Source organism: Podarcis erhardii (assembly GCF_964252035.2).
Source record: "Podarcis erhardii genome assembly, chromosome: 7".
Classification (NCBI taxonomy): Eukaryota; Metazoa; Chordata; class Lepidosauria; order Squamata; family Lacertidae; genus Podarcis; species Podarcis erhardii.
Genome location: NC_138511.1, coordinates 7,432,447 through 7,451,096, shown reverse-complemented (window position 1 = coordinate 7,451,096; position 18,650 = coordinate 7,432,447). Strand labels below are relative to the sequence as shown.

General features: G+C 43.7%; 1 protein-coding gene across 12 annotated transcripts in view; it reads right to left on the bottom strand.

The window, feature by feature from the left end:
• Positions 1–231: 231 nt before the first annotated feature.
• The window catches only part of SLC23A2 (solute carrier family 23 member 2), a 79,515-nt gene continuing 61,096 nt past the window's right edge, over positions 232–18,650 (bottom strand). For all 12 annotated transcript variants that reach the window (XM_081868463.1, XM_081868456.1, XM_081868452.1 and 9 more), the window contains 8 exons: positions 17,829–17,949; positions 14,600–14,756; positions 13,063–13,210; positions 11,385–11,490; positions 6,938–7,067; positions 4,579–4,716; positions 2,029–2,124; positions 232–672 (listed from right to left, as the gene is read on the bottom strand). In XM_081868463.1, coding sequence (XP_081724589.1) covers positions 437–672; positions 2,029–2,124; positions 4,579–4,716; positions 6,938–7,067; positions 11,385–11,490; positions 13,063–13,210; positions 14,600–14,756; positions 17,829–17,949 — 1,132 coding nt within the window. In that variant the 3' untranslated portion in view covers positions 232–436. The remainder of the gene's footprint in view (positions 673–2,028; positions 2,125–4,578; positions 4,717–6,937; positions 7,068–11,384; positions 11,491–13,062; positions 13,211–14,599; positions 14,757–17,828; positions 17,950–18,650) is intronic.

The window sequence follows — 18,650 nt, the reverse complement described above, 5'->3', positions numbered from 1 at the left end:
TATGGAACACTTTGGTATAATTTGCCAGAATAATGCCAACAAATGACTGGGGGCTTACGAGAGTTAAATAAAAAAATGGAATGTATCAGCTATAAAATGGGAAAGACACAGCCTGCTTAAGCGCTGTGTTTACAATATTTACCAATTATGGATCTGGATTAAACGTTGAACAGTAGTTGCCCCGCCAAAATCAGCAAAAGCAATTCTAACAGTACTTCTTAAAAACAAAACAAAAAGCACAATGTAATTATAGAGAGACGTTATAGATAGCTATCACTGTCCACAATAGGAAAGCTATTTTTTATAATTTGTTTCGGCTCTGGTTCCAGAATTCAAAATGCAGAAATACAAAAAACATAAAACAAAACAAGGTCAGCAAGGAACTGCAGAGGTGTCTGTCACTGCAGCTGGTCGACAGGGGCTGTAGCAGCAGGGGCTATACAGTGGCCTCTGAGTCCTCCTCCTCTGTGCTCTGGCAGCCACTGTTTTGCCTGAAGCCTTTCCATGTGTAGCCCATGAAGGTGGGGCTGATGGGTAAAAAGCGGAAGCATTTGTACTTCCTCACAAATTCCATGCCAAAAGGCAAGTCATAAGTTTCCATGCCATCAATGGATTTGCTGCCTTTGCACACTCCTTTCTTCCACTTCTGGATTCCTCTTTCTTCGGGGCTTCCTGGGTATCAAAAGGACAGGGAGAGAGATGAATCAAGAGCTGAACATTAGAGACATAAGCCCCTCTCTCATAACACTGGGATTTGTGGACACCCAATGAAGCTGAATGATGCAAGAGTCAGGACAGAGAAAGTCCTCCTTCATGCAACACAGAGTTAACTATGGAACTTGTTCCCGCAGGTAAAGGTAAAGGTAAAGGTAAAGGTAAAGGTAAAGGTAAAGGTAAAGGTAAAGGACGCCTGGACAGTTAAGTCCATTCAAAGGTGACTATGGGGTTGTGGTGCTCATCTTGCTTTCAGGCCGAGGGAGCCGGCGTTTGTCCACAGAGAGCTTTCCGGGTCGTGACTAAACTGCTTCTGGCACAACGGGACACCATGATGAAAGCCACAGCGCATGGAAACGCCGTTTTACTTTCCCATCACAGTGGTAACTATTTATCTACTTGCACTGGTGTGCTTTTGAACTGCTAGGTTGGCAGAAGCTGGGACAGAGCAGTGGGAGCTCACTACCGTTGTGTGGATTCGAACCACCGACCTTCCGATCGGCAAGCCCAAGAGGCTCAGTGGTTTAGACCATAGAGCCGCCTGTGTCTCTCCTGCAGGAGACAGAGATTGCCACCAACCTAGATGGCTTTAAAAGATTAGACAAATTGATGGAGGAGAGGGTCATCGGTGACTGCTAGCTATGATGGCTGTGCTCTGCCTCTCCAGTTGGAGGCACTAATGCTTCCCTGTTGCTGGAAACCAAAGGAGAGAAGGGTGCTTCTGTGCTCAGATCCTGCTTGTGGGCTCCTCATGCAGTAGTGTCCAAACTTTTTTCAAAGATTTGATGAAGTGAAGGGCTGTGAGGGCCAACCTAAGGGCCAACCAAAGTTGTTGAGTTTTTTTAGGATTTTATGCCAAGAAATAAACTGCCACAGGGGCCGGATCAAACCAATTAGACTCCCGAAATGGACTTTGGACATGCCTGCATTAGGACATCTGGTTGGCCACTGTGAGAACAGGATGCTGGCCTAGAGGGGCCATTGGCTCTTCTTATGTGCTTCTAAGCCCCTTTCACAGGAAAGCTAGCCCCGCTCCATCAGCCTGAGCACTTAGCGGGATACCTGGAAAGTGAAGCTCGTGCAATTGTGCGCAGGGGCTCCAGCTGCCTCAGGGGAGTAGAAGGGGACCTACAAGCCCATGAGCCACACAGAAATGAATGAGGATTCCCCAAGAGCACACAATTTGCACTGTTGGATTGTGTTCTGTGTCAACCTGTGGCTGTGCTTTGTATTTTCAGCCTCAAGCGCCACAGTGTCTCTAACAGGAAGGCAGGGGAGGAAAACTGGGGAAAGGCAGCCTGTTTCACTACTCACCTGGAATGGTGTTGTCTAAAATAAATGCTACACAACCCCCAACGAACATGGCTGTAGTGAGAAGAACATTTAACACTTGATCAATGCTGGCTATTCCTACAAGAATAAAAGGGGAGGGAGAGACTTAAAGCAAAATCTGAAGAGCCGCCATATTCATACACAAATTTTCAGGAGCCAAAGTCACACTGTCCACACAGCACAATCACCTGGTGATGTGGATTGCTTAGCAATGCTCATATATTTATCACCATCATCATCATACCGGGGACTCAAGGAAACTTGCACAAATTAAAATGACTCAGATAAAATACAAAAAGCTAAAAACATATAAAAGACAATTGTTTAAAAGTAATTAAGCAATAATAGAAATAAAACAATATACCGTATTTTTTGCTCTGTAAGACTCACTTTTTCCCTCGTAAAAGGGGGAAATGTGTGTGCGTCTTATGGAGCGAATGCAGGCTGTGCAGCTATCCCTGAAGCCAGAACAGCAAGAGGGATTGCTGCTTTCACTGCGCAGCGATTCCTCTTGCTGTTCTGGCTTCTGAGATTCAGAATATTTTTTTTCTTTTTTTCCTCCTCCAAAAACTAGGTGCGTCTTGTGGTCTGGTGCGTCTTATAGAGCGAAAAATATGGTCTGTTGCTATTCCATCCACCCCATCCCTCACATGGACATAATGTACAGCACTACTCAAAAGTCAGTTGGGAGGCAATTTCCCCTCCTACCAGGAAAGGGCTATAGTTCATTGGTAGAGCAGAGGCCTTGGGTGCAGACAGTTCTAGGTCCAGAATCAGGTAGCAAGTAGCAGTAGGGTCTCTGCCTGACATCTTGGAAAACTGCTGCCAGTTAAGAGTAGGCAGTACTGGGCTGGATGGACCAATGGCCTGACTCAGTGTAAGTTGGGTTCATGGAACCATGGAACTGAAAGGGACCTCAAAAAGAAATTTAGTCCCACCTACTGCAGTAAATTTACTACTACAGCCTCTGCTTGAAAGCCTCTAAGGGAGGGATCACCACTTCTTACACTGTCAAAGAAGCATGTACCATCATTAGTTCTTCCAAGTCTAAATCATCTTTGATTTGAACCTGTTGTTTCAATCCTTTGGAACAAGAGAAAAAGAATTTGCTCCTTTTCCTATATGTTAGTCTCTTCTCCTGGATAAACATACCTAACAGACGCCCAGCACTTAACTTGTTCTTCAACTATTTAGCCCTTGCCATCAGTGGTGTTTATGGAACACCCTCCCTAGTGAGGTGCTTCTGCTCAGTGGCGTAGTGTGGGTTGTCAGCACCCGGGGCAAGGCAAGTAATTTGTGCCCCCTAACCCGTGGACTTGCGCCCCCTAACCCGTGGATTTGCACCCCCTAACACTAGCCCCCAGATGTTGCGCCCGGTGCGGCCAGCCCCCCCTGCACCCCCCACGCTACGCCACTGCTTCTGCTTCCACTATTAACTTTCAGGAAGAATTTGAAAACATTCCTGTTTACCCAGGCATTTCATGGCTGAGGGATACTGTTCCTGGCATCCCTGACATCACTGGATGGAATAATGTTTAACCGTAACCGCTTTCAGGTGTTATTAACTGTCATTGTTTTTATAATGTTTAAACTGCTCTAGAATGCCCCCCCCCCCTTGTGGATCTGGGCTCCTTCAGAAGGAAGGGTGGGATATAAATTCAACAAATAATAATAAGCAAAAAAAAAGCATTGCGCATCCATCAACAGTATGTTCCCCATTAATCTGCGGAAAGATCTATCTTGTAAAAGGGTCTAAAATGCAGATGGGTCCTCGGTCCCAGAACTGGGCTTGTACAAACAGGCAGTAGCGCTGGTCAACCCATCTTTTATTCCGTTAACAGGGACTTGCGACCAGTTGGCTAATTAACTAATTTTTGGTATGGTATGGCATGGCATGGCATGGCATGGCATGGCATGGCATGGCATGGCATGGCATACAATACAATACAATACAATACAATACAATACAATACAATACAATACAATACAATACAATACAATACAATACAATACAATACAATACAATACAAAACAAAATAAAATAAAATAAAATAAAATAAAATAAAATAAAATAAAATAAAATAAAATAAAATAAAATAAAATAAAATAAGTGTCTTTATCAAGATCCTGGGCATTTCACTTGAGTGCAAAGTAATTTACAGTACATACCATAAAGCTCTCTTACCAGATTCAAAAAGCTTGAAAAAGCTTCTTAGAATTGTGGAGGACCCATGTTTAAGAGATATTTTTATTAACCATGGGGAAAAGGACCAAAGTCTCTTTCAGGGCTGCCCTATGAAGCCTTCAAGAACACAGAGTACGGCTGGCAAACCAAATCTTAGTCTGCAATTAAAGCTTTAAGCAATTATACCAGCCGACTGATTAACAATTGCAGCCACAGTATAGGTTGAAATGTTTACAAAATCCATTTCCATATGGGTTGTGTAAATGCATTTTTGTTCAGAACAAGATGTTTCAGCATAAGCTTATTTTAATACATGTAGTAGAATAAGAAAAAGGGAAAATTTGTACCTGTGACGAGTGGATTTTGTCGGAGGTAACTCGGAAGGACCAGTCCAAAGAAGATAGAAAATCCAAGCACAAAAAGGTTTCGAGAAGAGTTTAAATCTATGAACTGCAGGTTAGACAGTCCGACTGCAGTAATCATCCCTGAACAAGAACAAACAGGACAGGATTTTAGCCTCTACAGTATGAATGTGAAAAACTACACAGACCACCAGTATTTCCCTTCCGTTAAAAGCAAAAACAACCTCCATCTTTGCAGAAGGTAAGAGACGTACAGTGGTGCCTCGCAAGACGAAATTAATCCGTTCCGCGAGTCTCTTTGTCTAGCGGTTTTTTCGTCTTGCGAAGCAAGCCCATTGACGGCTTAGCGGATTAGCGCTATTAGCGGCTTTTCGGCTTAGCGGATAAGCAGATAAGTGGCTTAGCGGCTTAGAAAAAGGGGGGGGGAACCCCGCAGGAACTCGCAAGACATTTTCGTCTTGCGAAGCAAGCCCATAGGGAAATTCGTTTTGCGAAGCGCCTCCAAAACGGAAAACCCTTTCGTCTAGCGGGTTTTTCATCTTGCGAGGCATTCATCTTGCGGGGCACCACTGTATGTTCACTTAAGGGTGCATAAATATACATTGATAGTTTGAAGACTTATGTTGGGCTGGGATATTTTTAAGGGGGGATTGTTGGAGTTGTTGCTGTCGCTGTTACTTTTTTTATCGCTATGATTTATGTGGAAATTGTTGGATTTAGTTGTGCATTTCTGATATTTTGTGTATTGTTTATGACTACTTTTGTTAGGTTTGTAGTTGTGTAAAGGTAAAGATAAAGGGACCCCTGACCATTAGGTCCAGTCGTGGCCGACTCTGGGGTTGCAGCACTCATCTTCCTTTATTGGCCGAGGGAGCTGGCGTACAGCTTCCGGGTCATGTCGCCAGCATGACAGAGCCACTTCTGGTGAACCAGAGCAGCGCATGGAAACGCCGTTTACCTTCTCGCCGGAGCAGTACCTATTTGTCTACTTGCACTTTTTGGCATGCTTTTGAACTGCTAGGTTTGCAGGAGCTGGGACCGAGCAATGGGAGCTCATCCCGTCACAGGGATTCGAACCGCCGACCTTCTGATCAGCAAGCCCTAGGCTCTGTGGTTTAACCCACAGCGCCACCCGCATCCCCTTGTAGGTGTGTAAAGATGGTTTTAACTTTGGAAAGGTGGCATACAAAAAAAGGGGACTGATTTATTATGTTTCATGCCTGGCCTTGGGAGTCTGCGGTTACATAAATAACATTACGTTTTAAGAATATAAGAAGAGCCTGCTGCATCCAGCAGCTGGATCAGGTGAGAACAGCATCCTGTTCTCACAGTGGCCAACCAGCTGCCTGTGGGAAACCCACAAACAGGACCTAAGCACAAGAGCTGTCGTCTCCCTTCCTGCTGTTTCCAGCAACTGGTATTCAGAAGCACTGCTGCCTCCAGTTGTGGAAGGAGACCATAGCCATCAGTTCTTTCTGTAAAACTGCACAGCATTACTCAGCAGCCTAACAAACAATGGGGGGGGGGGATGTGTGCCAGTCTACTAAGGTTTTGACCCTTTCAGCTCATGCAAACAGGTGGGTTGTACCCTGAAGCAGCATCACCAGACATCAAAGACACAAGATCTACCCACCCGGGAAGAATGGCAGATGAAGGTGATGGACTACATGGAACTGGCGGAAATGACTGGCAGAATCCGAGACCAGGGAGAAGAGTCGGTGGAAGAAGATTGGAAGAAATTTAAAGCTTATTTACAGAAACATTGTAAAATTAAGGAATGTTAGAAGGAGGCTGGAATGAAGTTATGTGGCTTTAGCAGAAATGTTATAAAGGACTAAGTAAAAATAGACTGTTAATGGATGAAAGGAGGGAAGGTAAAGTTACATTATATTAAAATAAATTATAGGATAAAAACTGGGAAAGATGGAAAGGATTTGCTGAAATAGCTAACCGAACTAGAATACAAAAAAGGGAGGTGCGAGGAGGTCAAGGAAACAAGCAAATGAAAGATAAATTATGGGAAGGTTTGTTGTGGTTTTTTTTAATTCTTTCTATTTTTCTGTTTTCTGTTTTTTATAAAAAAATTTCCTTATTGTGACGTGTTGTCTGGTTTTTGCCTAACTTGGTGTTTTCTCTTTTTTCTTTTTGCAACCTTTAAAACTTTAATAAATATTATTTAAAAAAAAAAAAAAGATAGGGGGAAAAAATGGAAGGCACTTCTCCCAAGCAAGTCCATGAGGAAAGACAGGAGTCTCGCCTGGCAGCTGGAGAAGTTGCAGCTGACATGGCTGCGCATAGAGCTCATTGCTAACAGGGGAAAATATAAGGAGGGAAATTCAAATACCAAAGAGAGTGCAGAAGAGAGCGCCAAGCACTGGGTCGGGGAGGGATGCAAAGAGGGCGCTGAACTTGCCAACCATTCCAAGCAACAACATGAACGCTGCCCCATACTGGATCACTCGCCGACTTCCAACCTACGAATCACACAAAAAAAGGGAGATAAATTACAACATTTCTGGCAGTTGCTCTTAGAATCATAGAATTGGAAGGGACCCTAGAGTCATCTAGTCCACCCCCCTGTAATGCAGGAATCTCAGCTAAAGCATCCATGACAGATGGCTTAAAAATTTCCAAGGAAGGAGAGTCCACAGGGACTGTTCCACTGTCTTGTTCATGATGACAACTTGTGATTTCATCACAAAGTTGTAAAACTGACATGGGAAACTTTTAGCCCTCCAGATGCGGGTGAACTACAACACTAATCAGTCAGTGGCTGTGCTTGCTAGGGCTGACGGCTGCTGTAGTTTGGCAGCTCTGGAAAAAAAATAATATAATCTTTAGCTGATTTAAATGCAATATTCCATTTCCTCACTTGATGGCTCACTTGTTCATGATGGCTCTCTGCTGAAGGACAAGAAGAAACCTCTTCAATGGGGAGGGAGCTTGGTGAGATCTGTGTATCAATATGCAGATGGGCCTTTTTTAATTACTTGAGCATTGCACTGCCAGCCACAGAAGAATCTCTCTGAGCCAATTCGGAGACCACAGAGAAGGGGAAGGACTAAGGGGTAGCTGCTGCAACAACAGCTGCAGAGGAAACAGATTAGGGACTCAGTGGCACAGAGAATTAAAAGCCTCTGTTATTAGACGGATATCCCAACTAAACCTCACCATCTTCTGCTAGTTTGGTGAAAACTGCCTGACCTCGGCTTTTTCCTTGCTCCACAACCCCAGCAAGTTTAAAACTTTTTATTTTTATTTTTCAAACACACTAGGCCGATTCCCTATGGCCACAGTTATCATGTGATCACTTGACAGGATGATACTGCAGGCCAGTATGTTATCAGGTGTTCCCAGTATTTATCAATGGAAGCAAACTGATAAAGCCACTTGATACATTCCACATCAGCTGAATGTAAGACCTAGCAATGCAGATTCGTGCTTTGGGGCATTTTAGTTCAAAAAGACTATTTTTGTAGAGTTACATAACACACAGCCATTTCCATTGCTTGGGGCTACACTCTTTGAAGAGCACAACTGAACAAAGTGATGCTTTGAACGAAACAAAGCTTCTCAGGAGAAGCACAAATCAATTCCTTACGAAGTTTTTGCGCTGACAGTTTAACACAAAAGCAGCAGAGTCCATGTGACAATCAACATTCACTTGACTTGAGTCACACTCTGTGTGTGGGCAAAGGTCTCTTCCGCCACACTTTCCCATTGCTTTATTTAGTGCTATCTATACAATGAAAAAGATTACGAACAAAGGCAAGCTGCACTGGCAGAGCATACCTCTTTGAAAACATTTCCCATGCTATTTTCCTTAAACAGCCTTTATTTCTACTACAATCCCATAAACAGACATTTTGCCCTAAGGGGATGTATAAAGTGGCAGCACCTACACTTTGGAATTCCCTGCCTACTGATATCAAGCAGCTGTATTCTTTTCTGTGTCTGCTAAAAATGCTATTGTTTAGACAAGCTCAGATGCTCAGAAAGTTGATATGAATTCTCATCAGTTTTAGTATTTTAACTTTTTGTATGTTTAACTATAAACCACTTTAAGGGTGGGTTTATTTTTAACAATCATTTTATGAAGTAAACATGTAATAACATAAAGTGCCTTTGTAACATTTGCTTGTAGCATGTTCAGAAATTATTTAATCCATGACTGGAAATTACGAGATCAAGGTAAAACAAATGTGACAGGTCCTAGATAACTGCAGTTAGCCAATATTAGGCTATGGAAATGGGGCCAACCCACTGCTGCACTTCCATGTACAGTGGTACCTCTAGTTACGAACTTAATTCGTTCCGGAGGTCCATTCTTAACCTGAAACTGTTCTTAACTAGAGGAGTGCTTTCGCTAACGGGGCCTCTTGCTGCCGCTGTGACACTGGCACATGATTTCTGTTCTCATCATCCTGGGGCAAAGTTATCAACTCGAGGTAACTCTTCCAAGTTAGCAGAGTTTGTAACCTGAAGCGTTTGTAACTTGAGGTACCACTGTATTTTTGTAAGAAACCTCGACCTCCCTGCCTAAAAAAAAAATTGCACCCAGTAGATGGCGATGTTCATATTCAGACTTTCACAAGCAAATCACTGACGATAAAAAAAAAAGATTTAAGGGCCAGGCTACACATGACTCTAGAACAGTGTTTCCCAACCTTTTTTGGGCAAAGGCACACTTGTTTCATGAAAAAAATCTCGAGGCACACCACCATTAGAAAATGTTTAAAAAATTAACTCTGTGCCTATATTGACTATATATAAAGTAACTCTCTTTAATAGGAATCAAATAAACACAAATAAAGTATTTTATAATTACTTTATTATGAAATAGTAAGTAAACAGAAATATGAAAAATTATAAAATACTTTATTCAGTGAACCTGTGAGGGCCCGCCCTTTGCAGCAGCCGATTGGCTGCCGCCGTGGGCAGTGAATATTAATGATGTATCATTTTTGTGCTTCATGCTGTGGCCACAGACATATGATCTGATGGTGAATTTGGGGTGACCCAATGCAAAAATCCTGAGAATCCCTGTGGATCCATGCTTTTAAACCACATTTTAAGTGGGGAGGGAAGGAAAAACACAGAACGGACAAGGAGCACGAGAGGGGTGTGCAGAGAAGCAGCTGGCTAAGAATGCAGGAGAGGGATTTAACGGGGAGGGAGGAAAGGAAGGCAAAAGTTTTCCCTCACCTACTCACCCAAGCCAGCCAGCTCGCACGCGCTCTCTCTCTCTCTCTCTCTCTCTCCCTCTCCCTCCTGCCTGCTTGCCTGGAGGGGAGGGGCTTTCCCTGCTCTTTGTTCCGTTTGAGCAAGCACAGCAAGGAAACAGAGGCGGGTGGGCAGTAAGACCCTGAGGCAAGTGCGGCTTGTGCTTGCTCAGCAGCTTCTTCACGGTGTTCTTCATCCCGCCGGCGGCGGCTCCCTCTCTTTCCTCTCAAGCAGAGCGGCCTTCCTGCTCCAGCCGCGCCTGCGCCTGAGGAGTTTCGAATCTGCCGCCGCGCGCAGGGTGACGTCACGGCCGCCGCCGGGCCAATCCGCCTGCTCGGCCCCGCCTCCCTTCTTCTCGCCTCCCTCACGAGAGGAAGCGCCTCCCTCGAGCACGGCGAGGAACACCGGTTGGGTGCCGCGGAACACCGGTTGGGAAACACTGCTCTAGAAATCATGTGTCTTTAAGCACCTGTCCCCATCATGTATAAAACATGCTGGATGGAAGTACAACTTACAACACAAGATGCGGGGTGCAGGGGGGAAGATGCTGAAACCACCACCTGCATTCCCTGCAAACCATTCCTCAAGGATATTAAACTGTATGCATATACACAGCTTATTTATTTCATTCATAAAAGTATTTATGTACTACCTAATATGGTGAGTTTCAAGGCAATGTCTAACAAGACATTGTTAATAAGACTATTAAAACAATGACGTCTTCATACAAATCAAACTAAAGTGCAGTTGATACACATAATTTAACAATCTTACTGGAACTAAACTACAGTGGTGCCTCGCAAGACGAAATTAATCTGTTCCACGAGTCTCTTCGTCTTGCGGTTTTTTTGTCTTGCGAAGCACGGCTATTAGCGGCTTAGCGGCTATTAATGGCTTAGCGGCTTTAAGAAAAAGGAAACAAACTCGCAAGAAGTCGCAAGACGTTTTGTCTTCCGAAGCAAGCCCATAGAGAAATTCGTCTTGCGAAGCACCTCAAAAAACGGAAAACTCTTTCGTCTAGCGAGTTTTTCATCTTGCGAGGCATTCGTCTTGCGGGGCAACACTGTATTTAGATAACATTAGATTTATTGAATTTATGTATTGCTTCGCACACAAAAGGAGTGTGATTTTTAATATACTAAAATGCAATATACAATAAGAATACAATTTTAACAAGTGTCACAATACCATCGGTGTTGGCACTTGTTAGATCCCAAAGGGGTTTCGCACGTGACTTTTATAGCTTTTTAACTCACCACACCCCAGCATTCCACTTAATTAAGTGGGAGCAACCATCCCATTTCATATTTGCAAATGTTAATGGAGAGTTGAGTCCAGCTTTTTCATGCAGTGACACGTGAAACATCTCATGTTCACTGATCTTTAAGTACTCTGACTGAAGAGGGTGCGTTTTAAAATAATAACAACAACACAGCAATCAGACTGTGTTTTCTATGTACAACCTTAACTGAACTCTGCTCTTGAGCAAGTCCCTCTCTCTTCACTAAGCATGTGCAGGGGAAGCTCCCACCATGATAAACCTCAAGCTTATTTGAACAGATATGTACCTTCGTAATCCCCAAGACTCCGATGTTGGGGCTAGAGGAAGTAGATCCATTCCCAGTGCCAAACACTCCATCTAATACACAGGAAAGGCCTTCTATGAAAATGCCCCTGCAATTGGAAGGAAAATGTTGAGATTACGCTATACAGCATGTTAGAAAAGCATGAAAACCAGTCGAGGCCAGGCAAACACAAGTAGTTATTTTCTGACTCTCAAGCAGGACTGGCAGCCACTGTAGTTAAGGGCTGGGTATTTGACAGTTAAAGATGTCATCAACTGGTCAAATATTCTTATGCATTTGTAACACAGAATACAGAATACAGTGGAACCTCAGAAGCTGAACACCTTTGAACTCGAACATTTCGGCTCCCAAACGATTGAAACCCGGAAGTGATTGTTCTGGTTTTCGTACGATTTTCGGAAGCCAAACATCCGGTGTGGCTTCCAATTAGCTGCAGGATGCTCCTACAGCCAATCAAAAGCTGCGTTTTGGAAGTTGAACGGACATCTGGACCGGATTCCGTTCAACTTCCAAGGTACAACTGTACTACAAATAAAACGAAGTGATTTCCCCTCCAACCTCATGCAAGCAAAAGGAAAAAGCCACACTGTCTCCTGGCCTGCAGTAGAAAGATCCAAGAAAACTCAAGCCCATGAGAGACATCCTCTTCCTGACCTTCTCATCTCTGCCCCCTTCTGCAGTTCTTGTCAACTCTCACTTTCTGGATTCCTTGTGTCCTTTCCAGCTGCCTAGCATGTTTTAAGGAAACTCACACTAACTTTTGTCTTTACATATGAAACTTCTGCTATTGTCTTTCACTACTGCATAGGGGTCACAAATTGCTATCTAGCTTCTCAGTATGATTCTTTTTCATTATAGCATCTACTGAATGGTCTGTTTTTTATGTATGCATTATTATATTATAATTATTGTTCTGTATGAATTTGTCATTGCACTGGTGTTGTATCTCTTACGTATTGTTGCATATTATTTTTGTTATGGAATTGTTATCAGGATTGTTGATCTTTGTTATGCATTGTGCTCCCACTGCTATTGTACGGTGCTTTGAGCATTTTTTTTAATGGAAAGGCATCATATCAATAAACATGTTGATTCTAGATTTTAAAACTATTTAGACACCCTGAACTTTACAGTCACGATGGGGAGAGGGAAAGAGGTAGTCAACTGACTGGTCAGCTGACCACCCTGCCAATTCAAATATTTTGAAGCCAAGCGAAACTGGATGTTTGGCAGGGCAATGCAGTACCAGAATCAGGTTGGAACATGATTGAGAAGGATGCAGTGGAGTAATTTTCTCTCTGTGGCTGCTCAGTGCAAAAACAACCATAGAACCATTTCCTGATTATTCACTTTCTGACTTGCGGATGAACGTGTAATTGTCCCTAGTGAAAACAGGTTAGAAGTAAAGCAATGTGATATGAAATCTGCCTGTGGGATTTGATCAGTTAAGGTAGTTTGATCATCGACATCACTAATTGATGTTGCAATATCGAGTTATGAGTATCCACATGCAAACTCATCCTCATATATGCTACAGTTCTGAATTTTTGGGTCCCAAAAGTCTATAATATTGCAAAATCTGAAAGAAGTTAGGACTTTTGAGTCCAGGGAAACACAGCAAAGGGTGAGAAGGAAGCAAGGTCTTTTTCAGGAGGCTCACCTGTTTATTGCATGGATTGGTGGTGGAGGAGCACAAGATAACCTCGCACAGGCATAATAATCGCCAATTGATTCAATGATGCTAGCAACCACAGCACTGAGCATTCCTATCACACCTGCAGCTGATATTGTAGGTAATCCCCACTGAACTGTGAAGACAAAAAAACCCATAATTGTTCTTACTGTATTTAAAGCAATTACTTTTAAGGTGTAAAATGTTCTCTCAGCTCATAGGATGGCCAATTTCTGGGTTTTAGGGGTGGGCAATAGTGTTCTCAAAACAGTGGTCATGCCACACAAACTGACACTTCATATGTAGTCTGCCAGCATAATAAATTGGTACCATCTACTCAGGAGGTCTTCCCACATGCATTTACATAGAATCAGAATTGTAGATTTAGGTGGAACCCCATGGGTCATGTGGTCCAACTCCCTGAAATGCAGGAGTCTCAACACACAGTCCGCCACCCAATTTGAAACCATACCGTACCCTGCTTAGCTTTTGCAATACTGAGCCTAGGGTTTGCTGATCAGAATGTAGGTGGTTCGAATCCCCGTGACGGGGTGAGCTCCCATTGTTCAGTCATAAGCTCCTGCCAACCTAGCGGTTCAAAAGCACCTCAAAGTGCAAGTAGATAAATAGGTAACCCTCCAGCGGGAAGGTAAACGACATTTTCGTGCACTGTTCTGGTTTTGCCAGAGGTGGCTTAGTCAGGCTGGCCACATGACCCAGAAAAACTGTCTGGAGACAAAAGTCGGCTGCCTCAGCTAGTAAAGCGACATGAGTGCCGCAACCTCAGAGTCATTCGCGACTGGACTTAACTGTCAGGGGTACCTTTACCTTTACCTTAGCAGTTTTATTAGCATCACATACAGATAGGTTTACCTGCACATCACATTTTTAAAATCCAAAAATTAGATTAAAAATAATGTGGAATATTTATCTAATGCAACCTGTCTATTTTCCTCATGAGTGGAAGCATGGACAACCTTTACCAGAGGTTATTGGACCAGATTGCCTTGAGAACTGCATCTGACGGTTGCCCACTCTCATCTTAGATTATACAGATTCCCCCCCCCCCCCACTAAAGCGGAATCTGCCTTCAGAACTGACCTACCAAACATGGTGTGGCCAAAGAGAAAGGGGGTTATTTTGCTGACATAGCACTAAGGGAACCATCAGCTCAATTCAAACCACAGTTAAACCAAGAGGCATGAAACTGCCTTAGACCACCAGCCCAGATATGTCAGTATCGTCTCTAGTCCCACTGGCAGCAGATCTCCAAGACAGAGATCTTTCACAGCCTTGCTCCCTTTTCACTGGAGATCTTGGGCAGCTGAACCACAGACCTGGCAGCAACTTGGGAGCCGAATCACAAACTCTCATTTCTGCAAGCACATGCCAGTGACCAGGTAACTTCTTCTGTACTCATGCAAGGTGCAGAAAAAAAATAAACTAATGTAAGTCTGGAGTAATTGTATCAAAGAGCAAAGCTTTGTGGGAAACTCTCCCTTAAGTGCTTGCTAAATACACTTACATGGATAAGGAACCTTGAACCATGGAGCTACCAAAAGCACTCCTTGCCTGGCATCAGTGCGTGCATAGAATCCGTATTTTGTACTATCAGGTGGAAACACATCTGTCACAGTGAAGATGAAGCACAGCAACCAGGATACCAGAATGGCTAGAATGATCTGCAGTGGGAACAGAAAGGGGCTTAAAGCACACCAGCAAGGAAACAATAATTGCCCACAGAGGATCTCCTTACCAACTCTGCATAATAATATTCAAACTGGTAGTGGGGAGTTGTTGCGTCAAGGATTTTGTGAACACATTCCCTTTACAATTTTTAAAAGACCCTTCTAGTTCAAAATGGATCCTTTCATACAATTTCCCCAAACTGGGAATATCTCCAAATAAGCACTTAAAGGAGCGCCATTAATCCTTTTAAGACAAAACTGAGCATTGTGCACACTGATAAACTCACAACAATTTACAAAAATAAAATGAGTGGATCCCAGAGGGCTAGCTGAAGAATAAATAAATTGATTTGGGGTGGGGTGGGAGTGTTGTAGCACACTCTGTAGAGCTCTTTAGGAACTGGATTTACAGTGGTGCCCCGCAAGACGAATGCCTCGCAAGACGGAAAACCCGCTAGACGAAAGGGTTTTCCGTTTTGGAGGTGCTTCGCAAAACAAATTTCCTATGGGCTTGCTTCGCAAGACGAAAATGTCTTGCGAGTTCCTGCGGGGTTTTTTTCCTCCCCCCCCCTTTTTCTAAGCCGCTAAGCTGCTTATCTGCTTATCCGCTAAGCCGATAAACCGCTAAAAGCCGCTAATAGCGCTAATCCGCTAATCCGTCAATGGGCTTGCTTCGCAAGACGAAAAAACCGCTAGACGAAGAGACTCGTGGAATGGATTCTTTTCGTCTTGCGAGGCACCACTGTAGCATTATCTGAAACTGCGGCCAAACTCACAAGCAGGGTATCAAGGTGATGGCCACCCCCTGTTCATTCTCAGCATCTGATTATCAGAGATACACGGCTGATGGACATGGAGGCTCCGTTCAGCTAAACTGCCATCAACAGACCCGATAGCTAAATCTGCTTAATTCTTTTAAAAACCATTTAAGTGGGTAACGTGAAGTGAATGCCAATAATTTTCACCGACTGAGCCTGAATTTCCATGCCTTGGAGAGTGAATGGTTTCACTACCACTTTTTCCACATCCTTCATTGCAGTCCTGAATCCCCTTCACGTGAGGCTCAGGTGGCTTGGGTGGTCTGGAGTGCCTTCCATCAGCTTTGGTTAGAGGCCCACCTGCACCCCCATCTGGACAAGGATAGCCTAGCGTCTGTTGTCTAGGCTCTGGTAACTGAAAGGTTAGATGACTGGAACACATTATACACGGGGCTGTCTCTGAAGATGGTTCAGAATTCAGTGTCCAGGTTGCTCACTGGGGCAAGATGGTTTCAGAACATAAAGTCAATCTGGCCTAACTCCCCTGGCAGCCAATTAGTTTCCAGGCCCAATGCAAAGTGCTGATGTTGACCTATAAACAGCTCAGGACCGCAGTACCAAGGACCACTTCTCTTCATATGAACTAAACCAGGCCCTGTGATCATCAGCTGAGGCCCTTCTTTGTGTGCCTCCTCTGTGCAAAGTCTAGAGGGTGGCAACATGAGAATGGGCCTTTTCTGTGGTGGCTCCCCATTTGTGGAATGCTCTCCCCAGGAAGGCTCATCTGGTGCCTTCATTACAAATCTGCAGGCATTAGGCAAAAACATTCCTCTTCTCCCAGATTTTTCGCTAATTAAATAATTTATGGTCTTTTGAATAACTACAGTGGTGCCCCGCAAGACGAACGCCTCGCAAGACGGAAAACCCGCTAGACGAAAGGGTCTTCTGTTTTGGAGGCGCTTGGCTAAACGAATTTCTCTATGGGGTTGCTTCGCAAGACGAAAAAATCTTGCGAGTTCCTGCAGGTTTTTTTCGCTCCCCCCCTTTCCTAAGCCGCTAAGCCGCTTATCAGCTGTTCCGCTGATAAGCCGCTTAACAGCTGATCGCTAAAAGCCGCTAGACCGCTAATAGCGCTAATCCGCTAAGCTGTCAATGGGCTTGCTTTGCAAGACGAAAAAACCGCTAGACGAAGAGAATCGCGGAACGGATTCTTTTCGTCTTGCGAGGCACCACTGTACTTGAAGATGCTGGGAATGGTCATGAGGAGATTTGGGGCAAGGTGCCATCAACATGCCAATTAAATTCAGCTCTTTTTCTCCATAAGACCTGAATCAGGAGAGGCCCTGTGGGCGCTGAACCAGTTCCTGGCTGCAGTGATGGGATAGATGAGAGGAACTAAACTGAGCTTGAAACCCAGCAAACACTGTGGGTGATGGTTTCCCATTTCTGAGAAATCAGCCAGTTGCCTGCCCTGGGTGGGGTTGCCCTTGCCCTAAAGAAGCAGATATGTGGTCTGGGGGGTGCTTCTGGATCCAGCTTTGTCGCTGGAAGCAGAGGTAACATCAGTTGCTTGAAGTCCCTTTTACTAGCTCCAACTCGCATGAGAAGCTGCAGCAATCCCTGGACCTGGTTAGCTGAATCACAACAGCTGCGACGTTGGTGACACTGAAGGTTGGGTTACTGCAATGCGCTCTATATGGGGTTTTTCTTGAGTTTCGTCCAGAAACTGCAGTTAGCAACCACACTGCTGCATTTAATGCTTACAGGAGTAGGATTCTGTCAGCATCTAACACCCGTGCTCAGAGTTCTACACTGGCTGCCAACTGGTTAGTAGCCCAAGTTCAAGATGTTACTATTAGAATATAAAGCCATTATCATATTGGGACCAGTTTACTTGAAGGATCACTTTGCCACATATGTACCCACTCAGCCACTCTTACAAGGGCCACATAATGTTCTCATCTTTTAGTGTCACAGTTCCGACACTCTGGAACTTCCTTTTTATTCTTGCCCTGTTTATGCAAGTCTACTGAGACATATAAAGTTGGTGTGTACTTTAAACTGTAAATTTCGTTTACAGTGAATATTTTTATCTGTTGGTTTTCTTCTTTTTGCCTTTTAAAAACTAGATTTTACTGTTGACTTTTATTCACATTTTAAATGCAAACTTGATATTCTTTGTAAACTGCTTGGAGATTTTATGCACAGTTAAGGAGTATACAAATTTTGTAAAATAAATAAAATTAACTAAAATAAACACCAGTAGACAGAACAATAAAACACAGTGAAAGCTGAAGAGAGAACTTACAGGAAACATCTTAAAAAGCTGTAACCGGTATGCAGTCCATCCTTTTTTTGATTTATAGATGGGTAATGGGAACTTGACATTTCGGGCATACTGAGAAAACAATAGCACTAGGAAAATAGTCCTAGAGAAGGGAGAGGAAGGAGAAAAGTTAATGAATCAATTAACTCTTCACTGAGATAATAGTTAGCCAACAGAAGCAACTGCAGTTTCTAGCAGTTACTGCTGTGCTTACAGTAACAGAGATGGAAGGGATGAAAGGATCATCTAGTCCAACCCCCTGCAATGAAGGAATTGGAAATAATAATAATAATAATAATAATAATAATAATAATAATTATTATTATTATTTATTTGTATCCTGCCTCCCCGGCTGAGACCGGGCTCAGAGCGGCTAACATCATAAAAACAACACAATAAGCATAAAAACGGACATCAATAAATTAAAATACATCTTAAAATTAATTCAAGCAAGTTAAAATCCGGGCAGGTGACAATTATCAGGGTGGAATTGAGAGTGGTTAATACTTGCCAGGACCAACTGTTTCCACTGATCATACAAGGACCTGTGAGCGGGTTGGGGGCCTCCTTCAGGCTTGTTTTATACAAAGGAAAGTAAGACAAACTGCATCCTGCCCAAAGACCTAGCGGAACAGCTCCGTCTTGTAGGCCCTGCGGAAAGATGTCAAATCCCGCAGGGCCCTGGTCTCTTGTGGGAGAGCATTTCAGTAGGCCAGGGCCATGGCCGAAAAGGCCCTGGCTCTAGTCAAGGCCAGTCTAATTTCCCTGCAGCCCGGGATCTCCAAGATGTTTTTGTTTGAAGAC